Genomic DNA, 14,734 nt, shown 5'->3' with positions numbered 1-14,734 from the left:
CTTGAAAGCTCATCTTCCATTCTTCTTCTCAGCTTTGTACAAATAGGGAGTTCAGCATTGACTCTCCCTGCTGTTGGCATCACCATGGCTTCTTTGGGAGGCTCGGTGCCTATGTTCCGGAGCCTCGCGCCCCGGTTCTCCAAGGAATTCTTCACTTGCCGACAATGCCTCGGACGGACCCAGAACTATGCGACTAAATCCGCATTTCGCAAGCAGTTTGCTGGCCTGTTCTTCGGCCAAAAGCCCTCCAATGCAACTGCGAATGCATTCCGCGTGACAGCTACAAATTTTTTCTCGCCTATCCTACGGAGGTCCGTCTCGGGGTCAGCCGTGGCCGGTGCGCTGGAGGATGGAGCTTCTAAAGCCAAGTCCAGCTTTCCCAAAGTGTCTGACAAGATTGTGGCCTACTGGCTGCTGGGGAGTGCGGCCAGTGTATTCGGTATTGTCGTCTTTGGTGGACTTACAAGGTTAACAGAATCAGGGTACGTTCTGCTTTATGCATCCCAATTTGAGCGACACTCGCTGACCATATTCTTGAATAGTTTGAGTATTACAGAATGGCGTCCCGTCACTGGATCCCTCCCTCCCATGAATGCAGAAGACTGGGAGTCTGAGTTTGCAAAGTACCGTGCCTCCCCGGAATATCAGCAGCTGAACCCGAATATGAATCTCTCCGAGTTCAAGTCAATCTACTACATGGAATGGATTCACCGGCTCTGGGGTCGTTTTGTTGGCCTGTCATTTGTGCTTCCGGCTATCTATTTTGTCGCAAGGAAGAAGGTCAGCAAGCCCATGTCGCTACGTCTAGCAGGCATCGCGGGTCTGATCGGCTTCCAAGGCTTCATCGGTTGGTGGATGGTTAAATCCGGACTCAAGGAAGACCTCTTCGCGCAAGGCAGCCACCCCCGCGTGAGTCAGTATCGGTTGACTGCTCATCTTGGGGCTGCCTTTGTCTGCTACACTGCCATGCTCTGGAACGGTCTTGCTATCCTGCGATCTCATCGGCTCCTGGCTGACCCCGAAGCTGGAATAAAGCTCCTGGACTCGCTGCGTGACCCCAAACTGAAGATCTTCCGTCGATCTGTTGCCGGTCTGGCCCTTCTGGTCTTTGCTACTGCCATGTCCGGTGCCCTGGTTGCCGGCCTGGATGCTGGTCTGATCTACAATGAGTTCCCGTTCATGGGTAATGGCCTGGCTCCTCCCAAGTCGGAGTTGCTTGATGAGCGTTATTCACGACACAAAGACCGGTCTGACCTCTGGTGGCGCAACATGCTCGAGAATCCTTCTCTTGTGCAACTGGACCATCGTATCATGGCTATGACCACGTTCACCAGTATTATGGCTCTGTGGGCTTATTCTCGCCGCTCTCCAACCATGAAGCGGTTGCTCCCACCTGCCGCCAGGAAGGGCCTTCACGGTGTGGTTGCATTTGCTTGGGTCCAAGTCGGTCTAGGCATTTCCACCCTCCTCTACCTTGTCCCTACTCCTCTTGCCTCTGCTCATCAAGCAGGCAGTCTCTTCCTTTTGACCTGGGTGCTTGTCTTGGGCAGCCGTATCTGGCACCCGTCTAGGACGGCGAAGTTGCTTCAGATGGCTGCAAAGGCTCGTGGCCAAGCGGTATGCAATGCTACTGCACAAGCCGCCCACAAGCTATGAAACTGCTCTGATCACATGTTTTGAAGGCAAACGATCTGCTCCTGTAGCTTTCGGACTTTAGATTTCCCTGTATACTATGAATACCTCCCCTTTCAAAAATGTACAATATTGTTAGTCCAACGGTTGGAAATAAAGCCATTTGAAGTCTGGAGTCACTCTTTACGGTATTTGTGACAGGCGGGTCCTGTAGACGAAACCCTACAGGCTGCAAGAGGTATTCCCCATCTCTCAACTACTTTACAATTCTTGTTCTGAGAGATCGTCACAATCCGCAGGGCATCCCACTTACTCTTAGTGTCCCACTCGAAGTCTCTGAGAGACCCTCTACATACGCTCGTTGACCGCAGACGGTGATCTCGGGGGACGAGATGGCAAATGCTATCTAGCTGAATTATCGAATAACCCACTGACAATCACCTAGTACCTAAAAGTAATCAGAAGTCGTATCGACCAGCCGGCTTAGGCTCAGCCCTTCGAGTTTTCCGATGAGGTGGTTTCGTCAACATTTGCTTGAGTCCCAGAGAAGGTGCCAATCTCGGGAGCATCCGTCTCTCTGGCCCTGCGCTCAAGATAAGCCTGAAGAGCATGACTGGCTTGTTGTTGGGCATAGTCATGCAATTCTCGACTGGTCATACTCATGAAATTCGCAACGTCCTCGTCTCGATGCGCAGCCCCACCAGGTGAATGTTCCCGGTCAAAGCCATCCTCCTGGATGGCCAAACCGATGGCTTCAATACTAAAGGCCAAAAAGTTCCGAGCTGCGTTCAAGACTTCATCGTCTGCCGCGCTTGGTATCTTTGAAGACGACTCCTCTTTCTTCATTCTCTTGAGATTGCTTGACTGTCTCCTCAACTGGCCTGCGTCATCCGCTTCCCTCTTGACCGTCGCCCTGCCGCGTCTCATACGGGCAATGAGAGTCTGGTCGATAGCCCCTGTATGGACGCGCCCGTTTCCCCGATGCGTGCGACTGCACCCGTTGGCAAGGATACATTTGTAGCATGCCTGCCAGCCGCATCCCTCGCAGCGGGACATGCCCGTTCCATTGCGTGTGTTGCACATGTCGCATTTCGCCGTGTGGCAGGCTATCTCCTTCCATTCGGTCTCGACGGATTGTTCAGATGCAGTGGACGGTGGAGGGGGAGGGGAAGGAGCTCTGGACTGACGGCGTGGCGGATCCCTCCTGCGTCTGACAGAAGAAGTTCTCGCCATTGCTTCTACGCGGCGCAGAATGGTGCCAAACTGTGTGGCGTTTGAAAAGGATATCAGGATGGCTGTTAGCTTGTGTGGAGGGGACTTGGAAAAGAGGCTGGCTTTATTCTTCCCTATGATACAACAGCAGAGAGCAGTGACAGATGACAAAGATTGGGGTCCGTTAGCAAGTACCAGCAGAACTCGAGAATGTGCTCAGAAAGACTATGAACTACACACAATCAGGGTGCCGCTCTGTTGACCGGGGCACGGTTGCGCTCAATAGTGCGGAGCCACTCGTCGTGCACTTCGAGCAGGTCAGGGAATGTTCTTGGCTGGCCCTCCGGCGGATTTTGTCCAGCCTCGATAGCAGCTAGGTAGAAGTCCCACGGGTCTTGTCCATCCCACGGGTCGACTTCCAGCTGTCCTGTGTATTCTTCGTTAGGAGAGTATGGGGGGAGCTCAGGGTCTCCTTGGAGATCCTCTATTGCACTTTCACCTGGCTCGTTGTGATCGCTCTCTGGATGCTGTTCAGAGTTCAGAAGCTGAAAGTACTGGCTGAAGTCACTGTAGATGTCGTTGTCTGCAGGATTCTGCGCTGCCGCTGGCTGATTGCTCTCCGGGCGCCGTTCAGTGCTCACAAACTGAAAGTACTGGCTGAAGTCACTGTAGTTGTTGTCGTCTGCAAGGTTCTGCGCTGGTGCTGGCTGATGGCTCTGTGCACGCAGTTCAGCTCTTCCAGCGTTCATAAGTTGACAGAATTCGTCCAAGGCACGATCGTGGCCGGGGGCGAGTGCTCTCACAACTACAGCGAATTCCTCTAAATCACTATCGTCTTCTCCGTGATTCTGTCCGGAGGGCTCAAAACGAAAGTATGGCGGAGGGTCAACGGCGTCACTCGCGGCAGGAGCCTGCTGTCCAGTTTGACGTGTGATCTGACGTGGGACGCTGTCCTGCTAAATTTGAGCCATATCAGTGACAGAATGTCAAGTCGCGGATGGAAAGAACATAGGTACCACAGGTGGAGCCCTTCGCTCAGGTCGACGAAGACGATTCCAAAAGCGCCTGGAGCGAGTTTCTCCGTTCGAGTTCGAACCACGCGAGAGACCTCTGCTAAGCTCAACTTCCTCGTCGTAAGGATAGGGCGGAGGGGGTCCAGTCGGGGGAGGTGGGATCCGTCCCCTGGCAGAACCGATCGGTTCCCTGACTGAGTACAGGTCGAAATCAGAGCTCTGCTCGCTGGAATAAGGATTCGGGTGTTCGTCGACAGAAAGCATCAGCCAAGGGGCGTCCTCTTCCTGGCGCTGAGTGCGATTGGAACGAGTCTCCCTGATGTCGTGGTCACGCTCCGCCTGCTGACGTTCTCTCTCAAACTGGTAAAGTTCCTCACTGATGGGGTCTTCCTGGGGTTCGTTGCCTCCCTCTGACATGTTGGAGACGACCGCCATTATATGTTATGTCTCTCTGATGAGATGAAGGTTAGGACTGACCCTGAAAGAGAAACAATTCCTTTCACTTGTTTCTTTCTTATAGGAAGATTGCAAAGAGCAAAGAAGAGAGCTGAGGTACCAGAAGGCTACGTGCACCTGGGATGAGAGAATAATAGTGACGCGGGAGGAGGAGAACGCGAGGTGACAAGAAGAACACTGACTCGCGAGGAATTTATCTCGCTTCTTTCTTCAGTGTGTGTGGGCTGTGAGCTGTTGCAGGCCCTTAAGCGAGCATAGTGAATAGTCCCTACACCTTCACATCTGCTTGGAGCAATGTGCTGTCTATGACGTCTGCAGGGGCAAAGGAGAAGCGATTCAGTGTTTGCCTAGAAGGGAGCTATCTTCTATATGTCATACATCAGACAAAGCAGGCTGTAAAGGAAAGGTGTCATAGAGCCATCTGGATGTCGTTGGGACAGAAGCTAGGTCCATCCCCACAAAGCCACAATGTGAGCAATGAATGGAGCTCCCTCAAGAGCCTCCAACTAGGGTTGTCTATATATCAAGGCTCCTGACAACTTCCTGCGTTGGGTCTCTTGCTGGGTTGTCATGACTTGGATTTATCCAGAGTCATCTAGCATGGAGTATCGATTTGCAGGACAAGACATTAAGGACAGCAAGAGCTGCAAAGAACATCTAGGGAATGAGCGTACGAGGATGACGGCAGACGCTGAATCGATCATCGTTGTGGCGATGTGTATACTCCATTGAGTATCTGTAGCGATATCGTGGCGACGAAGTAGATAGCAAAAGATCCGTAGCTTGGGTTTTGGCATTCTTTCGACAGTATCATTGGTATTGACCTCGATATTCGCTTGTTGGTGTCTCATACCCATAAGTATGGAGACGACATGCTTTGAACGCAATGGGAAGAACGGACTCGTAAAATGTAGAGAGACACCTACAAGTCATACTTAGAGCATCACTGTTCAATAAAGCATAGTACGGGGTGCTCGTCTTACATATGTTGTCGAGACACTCACTACCAGTCCATAGTGCGAGATAGGATCTACTGTATGAATTTTATTTCACTCTTAGTGTATCCTCATAGACATTCATATCAAGCATGCAACCATAGTCATCAACGATAGATCCATCATCCAGTTCCAGTATCATGCGATTATTTATGAGCTGTGAGAAACAACCAGTTAGCCATCTCAGTTCGGAGTTCAACTAAATATGATTAGTGCAACTTACGAATTCCCTCCTCGGGCTTGGGCTCAATGCCAGCAACCTCGGCAGCAGTCTTGACCTCTGCCGCTGTCTTGTCTTCCTTCATGAAGGGGAAGGCAAGAACCTCCTTGATGCTGTAGTTGTCCGTGAGGAACATGACCAGACGGTCAATACCCATACCCCAGCCACCGGTAGGAGGCAGACCATACTCCAAACTTGTGCAGAAGTTCTCGTCGATGAGTTGGGCCTCGTCATCACCCTGGTCCTTCTGTCTTGCCTGCTCCTCGAAACGGAGACGCTGGTCGAAGGGGTCGTTCAACTCGGTGTATGCGTTGACGATCTCCTTCTTGCAAACGAAAGCCTCGAAACGCTCGCAGAGACCGGCGTGCTGACGGTGGTACTTGGCAAGGGGAGACATCATCTGGGGGTGGCCAGTGATGAAGGTAGGGTTGACGCAGGTCTCTTCGATGAACTCGCCGACCAGCTTGTCGAGCATACGGGCGTTAGTCAGAGGAGGCGAGCATTCAACGCCAGTCTTCTTAAGCACGCGCTTGAGGAACTCGCCAGTTTCGGCGGTGTGCAGCTGGTCTCCAGGAGGGAACTTTTCGCCAGTGGCCTCCTCCAATGCGGGGATCATCTCTACCCGCCTCCAGGGTGCCTTCCAATTGACGTTGTAGACCTCACCGGACTGAGTGTGGAAGGTGGTCTCATAGCCACCGGTAACGTGCTTGACCAGGCCGGAGATCAGCTCCTCGGTCAGGTTCATGACATCGTAGACATCAGCGTAAGCCCAGTAGAACTCGCAAGTGGTGAACTCGGGGTTGTGGGTCAGATCAATGCCCTCGTTACGGAACTGACGACCAAGCTCATATACACGCTCCAGACCACCGACAATCAGCATCTTCAGGTACAGCTCGGGGGCGACACGCATGAACAGGTTCATGTCAAGATCGTTGTGGTGGGTAATGAAGGGCTTAGCGGTAGCACCACCGGCGATGGCGTTCATCATAGGGGTCTCGACTTCGATGAAGTCCCGGCTATCGAAGAAGTTGCGCACGTAGCTAACAATCTTGGAGCGAGTGACGAAGACATTGCGGGATCTCTCGTTCATGATCAGATCCAGGTAACGTTGGCGGAAGCGCTGCTCCTTGTCCTGGAAACCGTAGTGCTCCGAAGGGATGGCGTGCAAGCAGGGCGCCAGGAGAACGACCTCGGTGGCGAAGATAGAAAGTTCACCGTCGGCGCGGTTCTTGGGGCTGGTACGGCCAGGGAAACCGACGACACCAACGATATCTCCTCTGCGCAGGTGCTCGTGCTGAGCCTCGAAGGCGACATCTCCGGTGGCGTTTTGGGCCTGGCATACAACCTGCACCTTGACACCTTCGGCACGGATATCGTAGAAGAAGAGCTTGGAACCTGAAGACCGCTTGGTGTAGATTCTACCGGCGATACGGACGGTGACATCGGGCTTCTGCTCGCCCTTGGCGAGACCATCGTAGGTCTTGAGGTATTCGCGCAGGTCATCGGTGACCTGGAACTTGTGAGGGTAGGGGTCGGGCTGCTTGGTCTCGCGCAGCTTGTTGATTCGCTTGCTACGGATCTCGAAGTATTGCTAAATTCAAGAGGAAATATTTTAGCAACGAATCCCGACAGCTTCAAGTATCCAGGATTTCAACGAGTGCAAATCAACATACGTTAGGAGTCAAGTTAGCCTCTTCCTCCTCGGCGGAGACCTTCTTCTCAGGCTTAGGAGGGGCATTGGCCTCCTTCTCCTTCTTCTTCGCCTCCCTCTCGCGCAGCTTCTGGCGCTTCTTCAATTCGGTCTTGGAAACTCTCTCGCCCGTGACCTCATCGAGCAAAAGGTTGGCCACGGAGGCCTCAACCTCGTTGACTGCGTTGGAATCCGCCATGTTGAATCAATAGAGCTTTTATCTCTCTCGTTCGCGAAAAACACAGCCAGGAGAAGCCCGATGGCAAGAAATCGAGGAGGAGAGGCGGGTTTGGTGGGTTAGGTAGAGGAGAAATGCCAGAGAATTTTGGGCCTGACTCATGGATCGGCGACTGTCATTGGCTATTGCTTGGAACCTCTACCACCGATAACGGCCATATGGATACTACATCTTTCTACGTTATACAACACATAAACATCCGGGAAAAGCTCACTGCATTTTGAATCACTTTGTTCATTGCATGCCATCAAGTAATTCCTGAAAATGTGATGTTTTCCTCGAATGGGGCTTAGGGCATAGGGCTTTGACGTGGGGCTGGGTTACCCCGCCTTCGATGCTTCCAACCATCCCGCCTTATCACCAGTACGAAGCCAACCTCAACTTCAACCCAAGATCAGCACGATACTGCCTAATCCGGGGGCGTGGGCATCAAAATAAGACATGCATAGCTTAGCATGAAGCTCACACAATACATCGATTTCAGTCCAAGCTCAACAACCAACAAACAGGATCATCAGCCAGCTACCGGTCCGAATCCGGGAAAGCTGGACCAGTCTTCGGGTGGTTGAGACTTAATGGCCGGGTCGAACTCTGCAGAATCCACAGCATCGTCTTCCTTCTTAGCAGTTGCGAGCCATTCCTGAGCCTTGAGGACCTTCTCTTTCTCCTTCAACAAGTATAGTCGGCGTCGCTGGCGTTCGGGATCTTCTGCCATCAACTCCATGCAGCGTTCGACAGCTGGGTTCTGTCAGTTGTTTGCCACTAAAAATTTCGTGGATGGGGAACAGACCATTTCCATCGAAGATGCGTAGTTCGTTCTCAATGACTGTAATCAGTTCTTCACGGCATTTGGAGAAAAGTTTCGTATGTACACTCTGACAGATCGAGTCGATGAACCGGGAACTCGCTATTTCATAGTAGCCACGAGTCGTCTGAGGACTATTAGCAAGATACTTGAACTCGACTTCACCAGCATTGGTAAAACTCACCGCCATCATTTTGAGCTCCTGAACGAATCTGTCAGGGCCGAGCTCCGCAGCAGTGAGTTTCTTAATCTCAGCGTCGCGGCGTGGGTCTCCCCGAGGGATTTTGCCTTGAAGATCGAGAAAGCAGTGCGACCTTGCTTCATGTCGGCGAGCTTTCAGATACTTGTACGCGTTTTCTGTGGCTTGCTCGAGAGCGGAAATTGCCATGGTAAAAGGCTTGTTATGCTCAATATTGTAGTTCTCTTGCGCGTGTCTGAAGTGCTCCTTGCGAAGCGTTTGAAGGTAGTTGTCTATGATTCGTTTCAGTTCCCGGTACAGACTGGTTTGATAGTATGGCGTGAAAACGTCTTTGAGCTGTCTCATCATCATGTCCCTCACCAACTGGTGAGTAGCCCCCAAGAACACTTCCATTGGTTTGTCCCAGTGCTCGACACTGAGCTGGTTCATGACTTCCACGGCTTTGGGGTCCGTCTGGTCGGGAATACCAGCACGATAAGAATCCTCATTGATTTCTCTAATTTCTTCCCAAGTGAACATTCGTGCGGGACGATCAAATCGATTAAAGTGCTCTGTATAGTACCCTGAGGGCTTCGGAGTCGAGGGTTGTTCTGGCTTGGGATCCGCGGGCGTTGGAGTAGGCCTGTCGCATGGGGTCTTGCGTTTCACATTCACGCTCACAGATCGCTGTATTGAGGTCATCTCGCAGTCAGAGTCGGCGTCCTCGCGCGCAATGGGAATGGCCATCTTGTCCGAATGGGCAAGAAGCTGAACAGTCGGCCTGGTTTTCAGCAGAGCTCTTTTGAAATCCCTCGCAATGTTGCCCCATATCTTCTGGAGGGGATACTGAGCTGAGCCGCCGTCAATATGGGCACGGATCTGATCTTTGAGATGGTTCAATTTGCCACAAAGGATGTATGGGACATTTGCTGACGGGGGATCTGGCAGAGTCTGTAACTCTGCTTCGATACGCGCGGCTTTCTCATCGATTTGCTCAACGATCCTAGGCAGACACCCCTGTATCTGCTCCAGAAGGAGACTGGAAAGCGCTGCTTGTAGGTGTCTGGTTCCAAACCTATTCTGATAGGCAGATAGTTCTGTTGCCCAAGGACTCTTTGCAAAGAAGACAGCCTCCTCTTCTCTCGCGCGAGAATGCTCGATGGCCGGGTCAGGATTTGTGCGGACGATATAATATCCATGACCAAGCGCAAATTTGTCTCCTTCCAGAATCTCGACCCACTGATCATACGATTCGCCCGTCTGGATACGATCAGGTTTTGTAAGGACACCGAGAGTTCTTTCTTTGGCGCCACGAACATCCCGCATAATTTTTGCAGCGCTTGAATTCGTGGCGTCGTCGGTCATCGGCAGTGCCAATAACACAATGCAATTTTCCTGCGAGATGTACTCTCTCACGAGGTTCTCCACCAGTGAAACAAGGTAACGCTCATGATCGTGTTCCGCCTGGCTGATGACACCAGGTAGATCGTAGAAGGAGAGATTAGGAAAGTTAGGCGCCGAGATGTCCAGCCGAACCACATTCGGAGAAAACTTCACTTGACAATAAGACTCGTCGGTGTCGCCGTTATGTCCGGGTTGGTAGTCAGTAGAAGGTCTTCCTGGGTTCAAAATGGCAAGCTGGGCCCACTTAATGGCGTCTTGTACATCATCTTTATCTCTCACATCCGTAAAGTGCTCATCTTCCTGGTCTTGTTCGATCCATGGTCCCAGAGGCTGCGACTTCTTGGGGAGTTTAGTGACCTTCCGGGAGCCGTCGAAGATGTATTTTCGTGACAGAAAGATGCGGCAGTTCCAATCCTGACCTGGCTCGCCTTCTGAGAGGTTTATTTCCATGGGGCAGCGAGTGCATGTTCCAGCACTGCGAGGCACCTTTATCTGGCTCATTCCTTCGATTAGGGAGCTTTTGCCGGTACTCTGATCGCCTATGACGCATATTTTCGGGAGAGCAATTCTGCTGTCTTCGATCCCTATGTGACGGAGGTCCTGTATCTTCTTGACAAGACACTTCATGTCCCGCGCAATAAGATTTATTGCGTCTGTTTCGGTGGACGGTAGGCCGGACATGACGACTGGCGTGTTGTTTCCTGTGGCTGCAGCAGGTCAGAGATGAAGACGTGCTTGTGCTCCCTTACTCACCTGTTCCTGTGCTATCTGACATGACGATACTAACAACTGAGGAGAAATGCTTGTCTCCAATGATGTTGTAGCGCGTGGGAGAGGGTGTGGAGGTAGGTGAGAAAGAAAAAGAGAGGTGGTACTGTGTTCACTTTGATAAGCAGATGCACACGCGATCTGCGGAATATGAAAGAAATATTAAGATAACTTCAAAGGGGTAACACTTGGAATGGCAGCTGTTGGGCCTAGCGAATGATGTATGAAGTGAATGGAAGATGAAAGTTTAGTACTGTATAACCAGCACAGATGTCTGGATTTATAGTAAAGTAAGGAGCAAAGTTATTGGAAGAATTGATAGCCATAATGTCTGTACAAAAAAGTTTGGTTGTTGTCGTATGCTTAGGGATCTCATTGTCCAAATGAGTGTATACTGCCCTGCCAAATTTGGTGCGGCATATACAACTTTCTGTTGCCAAGGCGGATGGATCAACAACCATGTCCAACTGCAAAAACCTCACATGTCAAGTTACGGCAGAAGAAGATAAGTGATAGAGTGAAACTTGGTATAATCTTTACTGTGTCCATCAGTTCAAGTGAAGCAGTTTTTAAAAGGCTAAGATTGATGCTGCTGAGCTTCTGCCAGGCAATCACTTGAAGCACGTATTTGACTCCGCAAATGCTAGATATCTTGTCACATTAGCTTATCACATTAACATACGGAATATTACTCGGAGCTTTTTCAAAGGAACATCCATATTTTCAGGGGTACAGGTGCTGATTCCTGGCTGCGAAAGACCTCGAATCTCAGATGGACGAAAGCGGTCAGATGGCTGTCTATGTTGAAGCTCCCCGTGACCCGTGGTTCACCAAATGCGGATCCTTGCTACTCCCGACTTGTTCTAGTCAGCCTAAAGTTAGTGCCTAAGGTAGCAAACGAGGTACCTGTGGTGGGCCTGGAACAGAGTGCGTGGTCATCTGGGGACATCACCAGCAGTCCAAGCATAATACGCAGAATAATTATTATTGTCTTTTCTCCTATTACTACTTGTTAACTTTCAAATCTACTTATCCATACTGCCAGGTACATTATTGCCAATTCTCCCTCAGACTCTGATCACCACAGTCCAATCCGTCATTTCAGCTATTCTCAATGCTTCACGTTCCAGTGCGGGAACATTCAACCCTGGCCTCCACCAAGGCTGTGATCTTGGTAAGTGAAGCAGGGAGAACAGCACCTCGATGTCGCAAATGTTTAGTATGCGGCTAACAATGCTCACGATCAGGTCGGAGGTCCTTCCAGAGGTACTCGGTTCAGACCTTTGTCTCTTGATGTTCCCAAGGTGGGTTACCCCTCCTTACTCTTCCCCTCACTCAGAGAGTGTAGCTAACTCAAGGGTCATTGAAACTCGATCAGCCCCTTTTCGAAGTTGCCGGTCACCCCATTATCAATCACTGCCTCAAGGCTCTTGCCAAAATCTCGGATATCCGAGAAGTCATCCTGGTCGGCTACTACGATGAATCGGTCTTCCGTGATTTCATCAAAGACTCCAGCAAGGAGTTCCCCCAGTTCCGAATTCAATACTTGCGTGAATACACGGCACTTGGCACAGCAGGAGGTCTCTATCATTTCCGTGATGCCATCCTCAAGGGCAAGCCCGAGCGCATTTTCGTCCTGAACGCCGACGTCTGCTGCTCCTTCCCTCTTGGTGAGATGCTGAAGCTGTTCGAGGAGAAGGACGCCGAGGCGGTGATTCTGGGAACCCGGGTCAGCAACGACGCCGCGACCAACTTTGGATGTATTGTCTCCGATGCTCACACCAAGCGCGTGCTGCACTACGTCGAAAAGCCGGAATCGCACATCTCCAACCTCATCAATTGCGGTGTCTACCTCTTTGCTACCGAGTGTATCTTTCCCGCCATCCGCAGTGCCATCAAGCGCCGTACTACCCGGCCTCGTCTCCTCTCATACCCTTCCTCGGAAAACCTGGAGTCCTCCTTCGTTGCCGCCGACGAGGAGACGGAGAAGAGCGAGGTCCTCCGCCTGGAGCAGGACATCCTCTCCGACTTGGCGGACAGCAACCGGTTCTTCGTCCACGAGACCAAGGATTTCTGGCGACAGATCAAGACCGCTGGCTCGGCCGTCCCCGCCAATGCGCTGTACCTGCAAAAGGCCTTCCAGGCGCAATCCGGCGAACTCACCCCTCCCTCCGCCACGATCGTGCCCCCCGTCTACATCCACCCCACCGCAACCGTTGACCCGACCGCCAAGTTGGGCCCCAACGTTTCCATTGGTGCCCGTGTCGTCGTCGGCGCTGGAGCTCGTATCAAGGACTCTATCGTGCTGGAGGATGCAGAGATCAAACACGATGCGTGCGTGATGCACTCGATTATCGGCTGGAGCAGCCGGGTGGGCGCCTGGGCTCGTGTCGAGGGAACCCCCATCCCCATGACGAGCCACTCCACCAGCATTATCAAGCATGGCATCAAGGTGCAGAGCATCACCATCTTGGGTAAGGAGTGTGCTGTCGGCGACGAGGTGCGGGTACAGAACTGTGTGTGTCTGCCATACAAGGAACTCAAGAGGGTATGTTAATTGACTCTTCTGCATTACTTAATGACACTAACATTGTTAAATAGGATGTTGCCAACGAGGTTATTATGTAGTGAGACATTCAAGATGGGCTGTTTTGGATCTATTCGATGGGATATACATATTTCTCGTTACCACTAATCTGTTCGACTCTTCTATCAATACTCTTTACTCCTCTAAGCCATTTTCTTGGACCTTAGACAAAGGTTGACCGTCTGGGCCACGGTGATAATTTTGGTATAATTCGATATCAGACAGATCATGAATGATAAAACGCTCAGTAAGCGATGTTTTGGCTTGCCTTGAATGAAAGCTGGCCGTTCAGTGATATATGTCCCATTGCAGAATGAACCATGTATATATCCAGTCATAACACATCAAAGAATGGTAGAAATCATAAACCCGGCAGTCAGCTACTGCTTGTCCACGGCAACCAACTCACCGATAAGCCCCGGGGTCATAAGCCGTCTGCTCCGCAGGATAGCCATACTCCGGGCGCCCAACACCACTGAACCGAACCCGCGGCCCACCCCGCTGACTTCTCGCCGGCGCAGTCTCCGAGAACTCTTGCGCCTCGCCCGCATGGTAATGCTCTGCTGACGCATTCAGCCCGTACACAGGGGGCGGTACCCGGTACGCGGGGTGATTCGCATAATCCGGACCCGGGATATCGGAGATTCCGTGACGATCTGCGTAGGGGCTGTCATGGAGTTGATGCTGAGCCTGGAGCGGGTACCGCTCGTCGTCGAGTGGGACACTGACGTTGGTGTCTGCCATGGCGCTATTGTTGCGCTCGTGCAGCTTGATGTCTGGGTTGCTGGTCATGGGGTCGTATTCGCCTAGTCGGGTCTGACGCTTGTGGATGATGATGTCGAGCGCGACGGCGGCGATGGCGGCAAATGTGCTGGTGCAGGTGAAGGTGAAGAGAGCCTTGTAGGTGCGGCAGACGGTGATGCCGGTGGAGGTGGCCCAGTAGGTTGCGTTGCAGGTGGTGAGGATGGTGTGGGACATGCTCCAGCTCAGGAGGCCAAGGGAGATGAGCCAAAGGATGAGGAGGATGGTGTTGGAGAGGAGGGAGAGGCGCGGCGAGAGGCCATAGAAGCAGTGGGTGAGGCTGGTGAAGACGTAATTGAGGATAGAGAGGAATGCGGAGACGACGAGCTAGATGACAATGAGGTTGGCTTTGAGGTGGTTTGCAAGGCACAGAGCAAAGTACTTACCAGTAAGAAGGCCCAAGGAAGTTTGTATCCGCCGCTTTTGAGATGATAGATAAACACAGCGAGGATGACGCCGACGATTACTGAGGAGAGGAGGGAAATTGCACGGATGGTATGAAATGGTACAGGAGGGTAGAGAGACGGCTTTACAGATTTAGAACGCATCTCTGAGGTTGTGGATGGAAGCGCTGGGGTCTTTGACAAAGCCCAGTCACTTCAGCATCAATTGTCGAGTATGAAATAGTCTCTGCAGAGGATGCCTGTGGAGAAGTACGTATACCAATGATTCGAGGCTACCCCGAGATAAACAAATATGAGATTGCCGTAACAGACATCGACTGACCACAATGCA

The 14,734-nt window shown here is 51.7% G+C and overlaps 7 protein-coding genes across 7 annotated transcripts, besides 1 other annotated feature; 2 read left to right on the top strand and 5 right to left on the bottom strand.

Annotated features, from left to right (window-relative positions):
• Positions 1-84: 84 nt before the first annotated feature.
• Positions 85-1,656, top strand: cox15 (cytochrome c oxidase assembly protein cox15; the record flags this gene model as incomplete). Its single annotated transcript, XM_001257884.1, has 2 exons — positions 85-482; positions 543-1,656. The coding sequence occupies 2 exons, from the start codon at positions 85-87 to the stop codon at positions 1,654-1,656; spliced, it is 1,512 nt and encodes a 503-aa protein (XP_001257885.1).
• Positions 1,657-2,121: 465 nt separating this feature from the next.
• Positions 2,122-2,865, bottom strand: NFIA_053330 (uncharacterized protein; the record flags this gene model as incomplete). Its single annotated transcript, XM_001257883.1, has 1 exon — positions 2,122-2,865. The coding sequence occupies one exon, from the start codon at positions 2,863-2,865 to the stop codon at positions 2,122-2,124; it is 744 nt and encodes a 247-aa protein (XP_001257884.1).
• A 221-nt stretch (positions 2,866-3,086) lies between these two features.
• On the bottom strand, positions 3,087-4,292 carry NFIA_053320 (uncharacterized protein; the record flags this gene model as incomplete). Its single annotated transcript, XM_001257882.1, has 2 exons — positions 3,087-3,797; positions 3,861-4,292. 2 exons carry the CDS (start codon positions 4,290-4,292, stop codon positions 3,087-3,089), a joined length of 1,143 nt encoding a protein of 380 aa, XP_001257883.1.
• Positions 3,356-3,562: a microsatellite.
• Positions 4,293-5,517: 1,225 nt separating the features above from the next.
• On the bottom strand, positions 5,518-7,417 carry NFIA_053310 (lysine--tRNA ligase KRS1; the record flags this gene model as incomplete). Its single annotated transcript, XM_001257881.1, has 2 exons — positions 5,518-7,119; positions 7,202-7,417. The coding sequence occupies 2 exons, from the start codon at positions 7,415-7,417 to the stop codon at positions 5,518-5,520; spliced, it is 1,818 nt and encodes a 605-aa protein (XP_001257882.1).
• Positions 7,418-7,970: 553 nt separating this feature from the next.
• Positions 7,971-10,524, bottom strand: NFIA_053300 (putative dynamin GTPase; the record flags this gene model as incomplete). The annotated part of the gene is made up of 2 exons (XM_001257880.1): positions 7,971-8,194; positions 8,247-10,524. The coding sequence occupies 2 exons, from the start codon at positions 10,522-10,524 to the stop codon at positions 7,971-7,973; spliced, it is 2,502 nt and encodes an 833-aa protein (XP_001257881.1).
• A 1,201-nt stretch (positions 10,525-11,725) lies between these two features.
• On the top strand, positions 11,726-13,239 carry NFIA_053290 (mannose-1-phosphate guanylyltransferase; the record flags this gene model as incomplete). Its single annotated transcript, XM_001257879.1, has 4 exons — positions 11,726-11,785; positions 11,859-11,915; positions 11,990-13,159; positions 13,213-13,239. The coding sequence occupies 4 exons, from the start codon at positions 11,726-11,728 to the stop codon at positions 13,237-13,239; spliced, it is 1,314 nt and encodes a 437-aa protein (XP_001257880.1).
• Positions 13,240-13,603: 364 nt separating this feature from the next.
• Positions 13,604-14,547, bottom strand: NFIA_053280 (uncharacterized protein; the record flags this gene model as incomplete). Its single annotated transcript, XM_001257878.1, has 2 exons — positions 13,604-14,326; positions 14,386-14,547. The coding sequence occupies 2 exons, from the start codon at positions 14,545-14,547 to the stop codon at positions 13,604-13,606; spliced, it is 885 nt and encodes a 294-aa protein (XP_001257879.1).
• Between the last annotated feature and the right edge of the window lie 187 nt (positions 14,548-14,734).

The sequence above is a fragment of the Aspergillus fischeri genome, genomic scaffold (genome assembly GCF_000149645.3).
Source record: "Aspergillus fischeri NRRL 181 1099437636266 genomic scaffold, whole genome shotgun sequence".
NCBI lineage: Eukaryota > Fungi > Ascomycota > Eurotiomycetes > Eurotiales > Aspergillaceae > Aspergillus > Aspergillus fischeri.
This window is presented reverse-complemented; position numbering and strand designations above follow the sequence as displayed.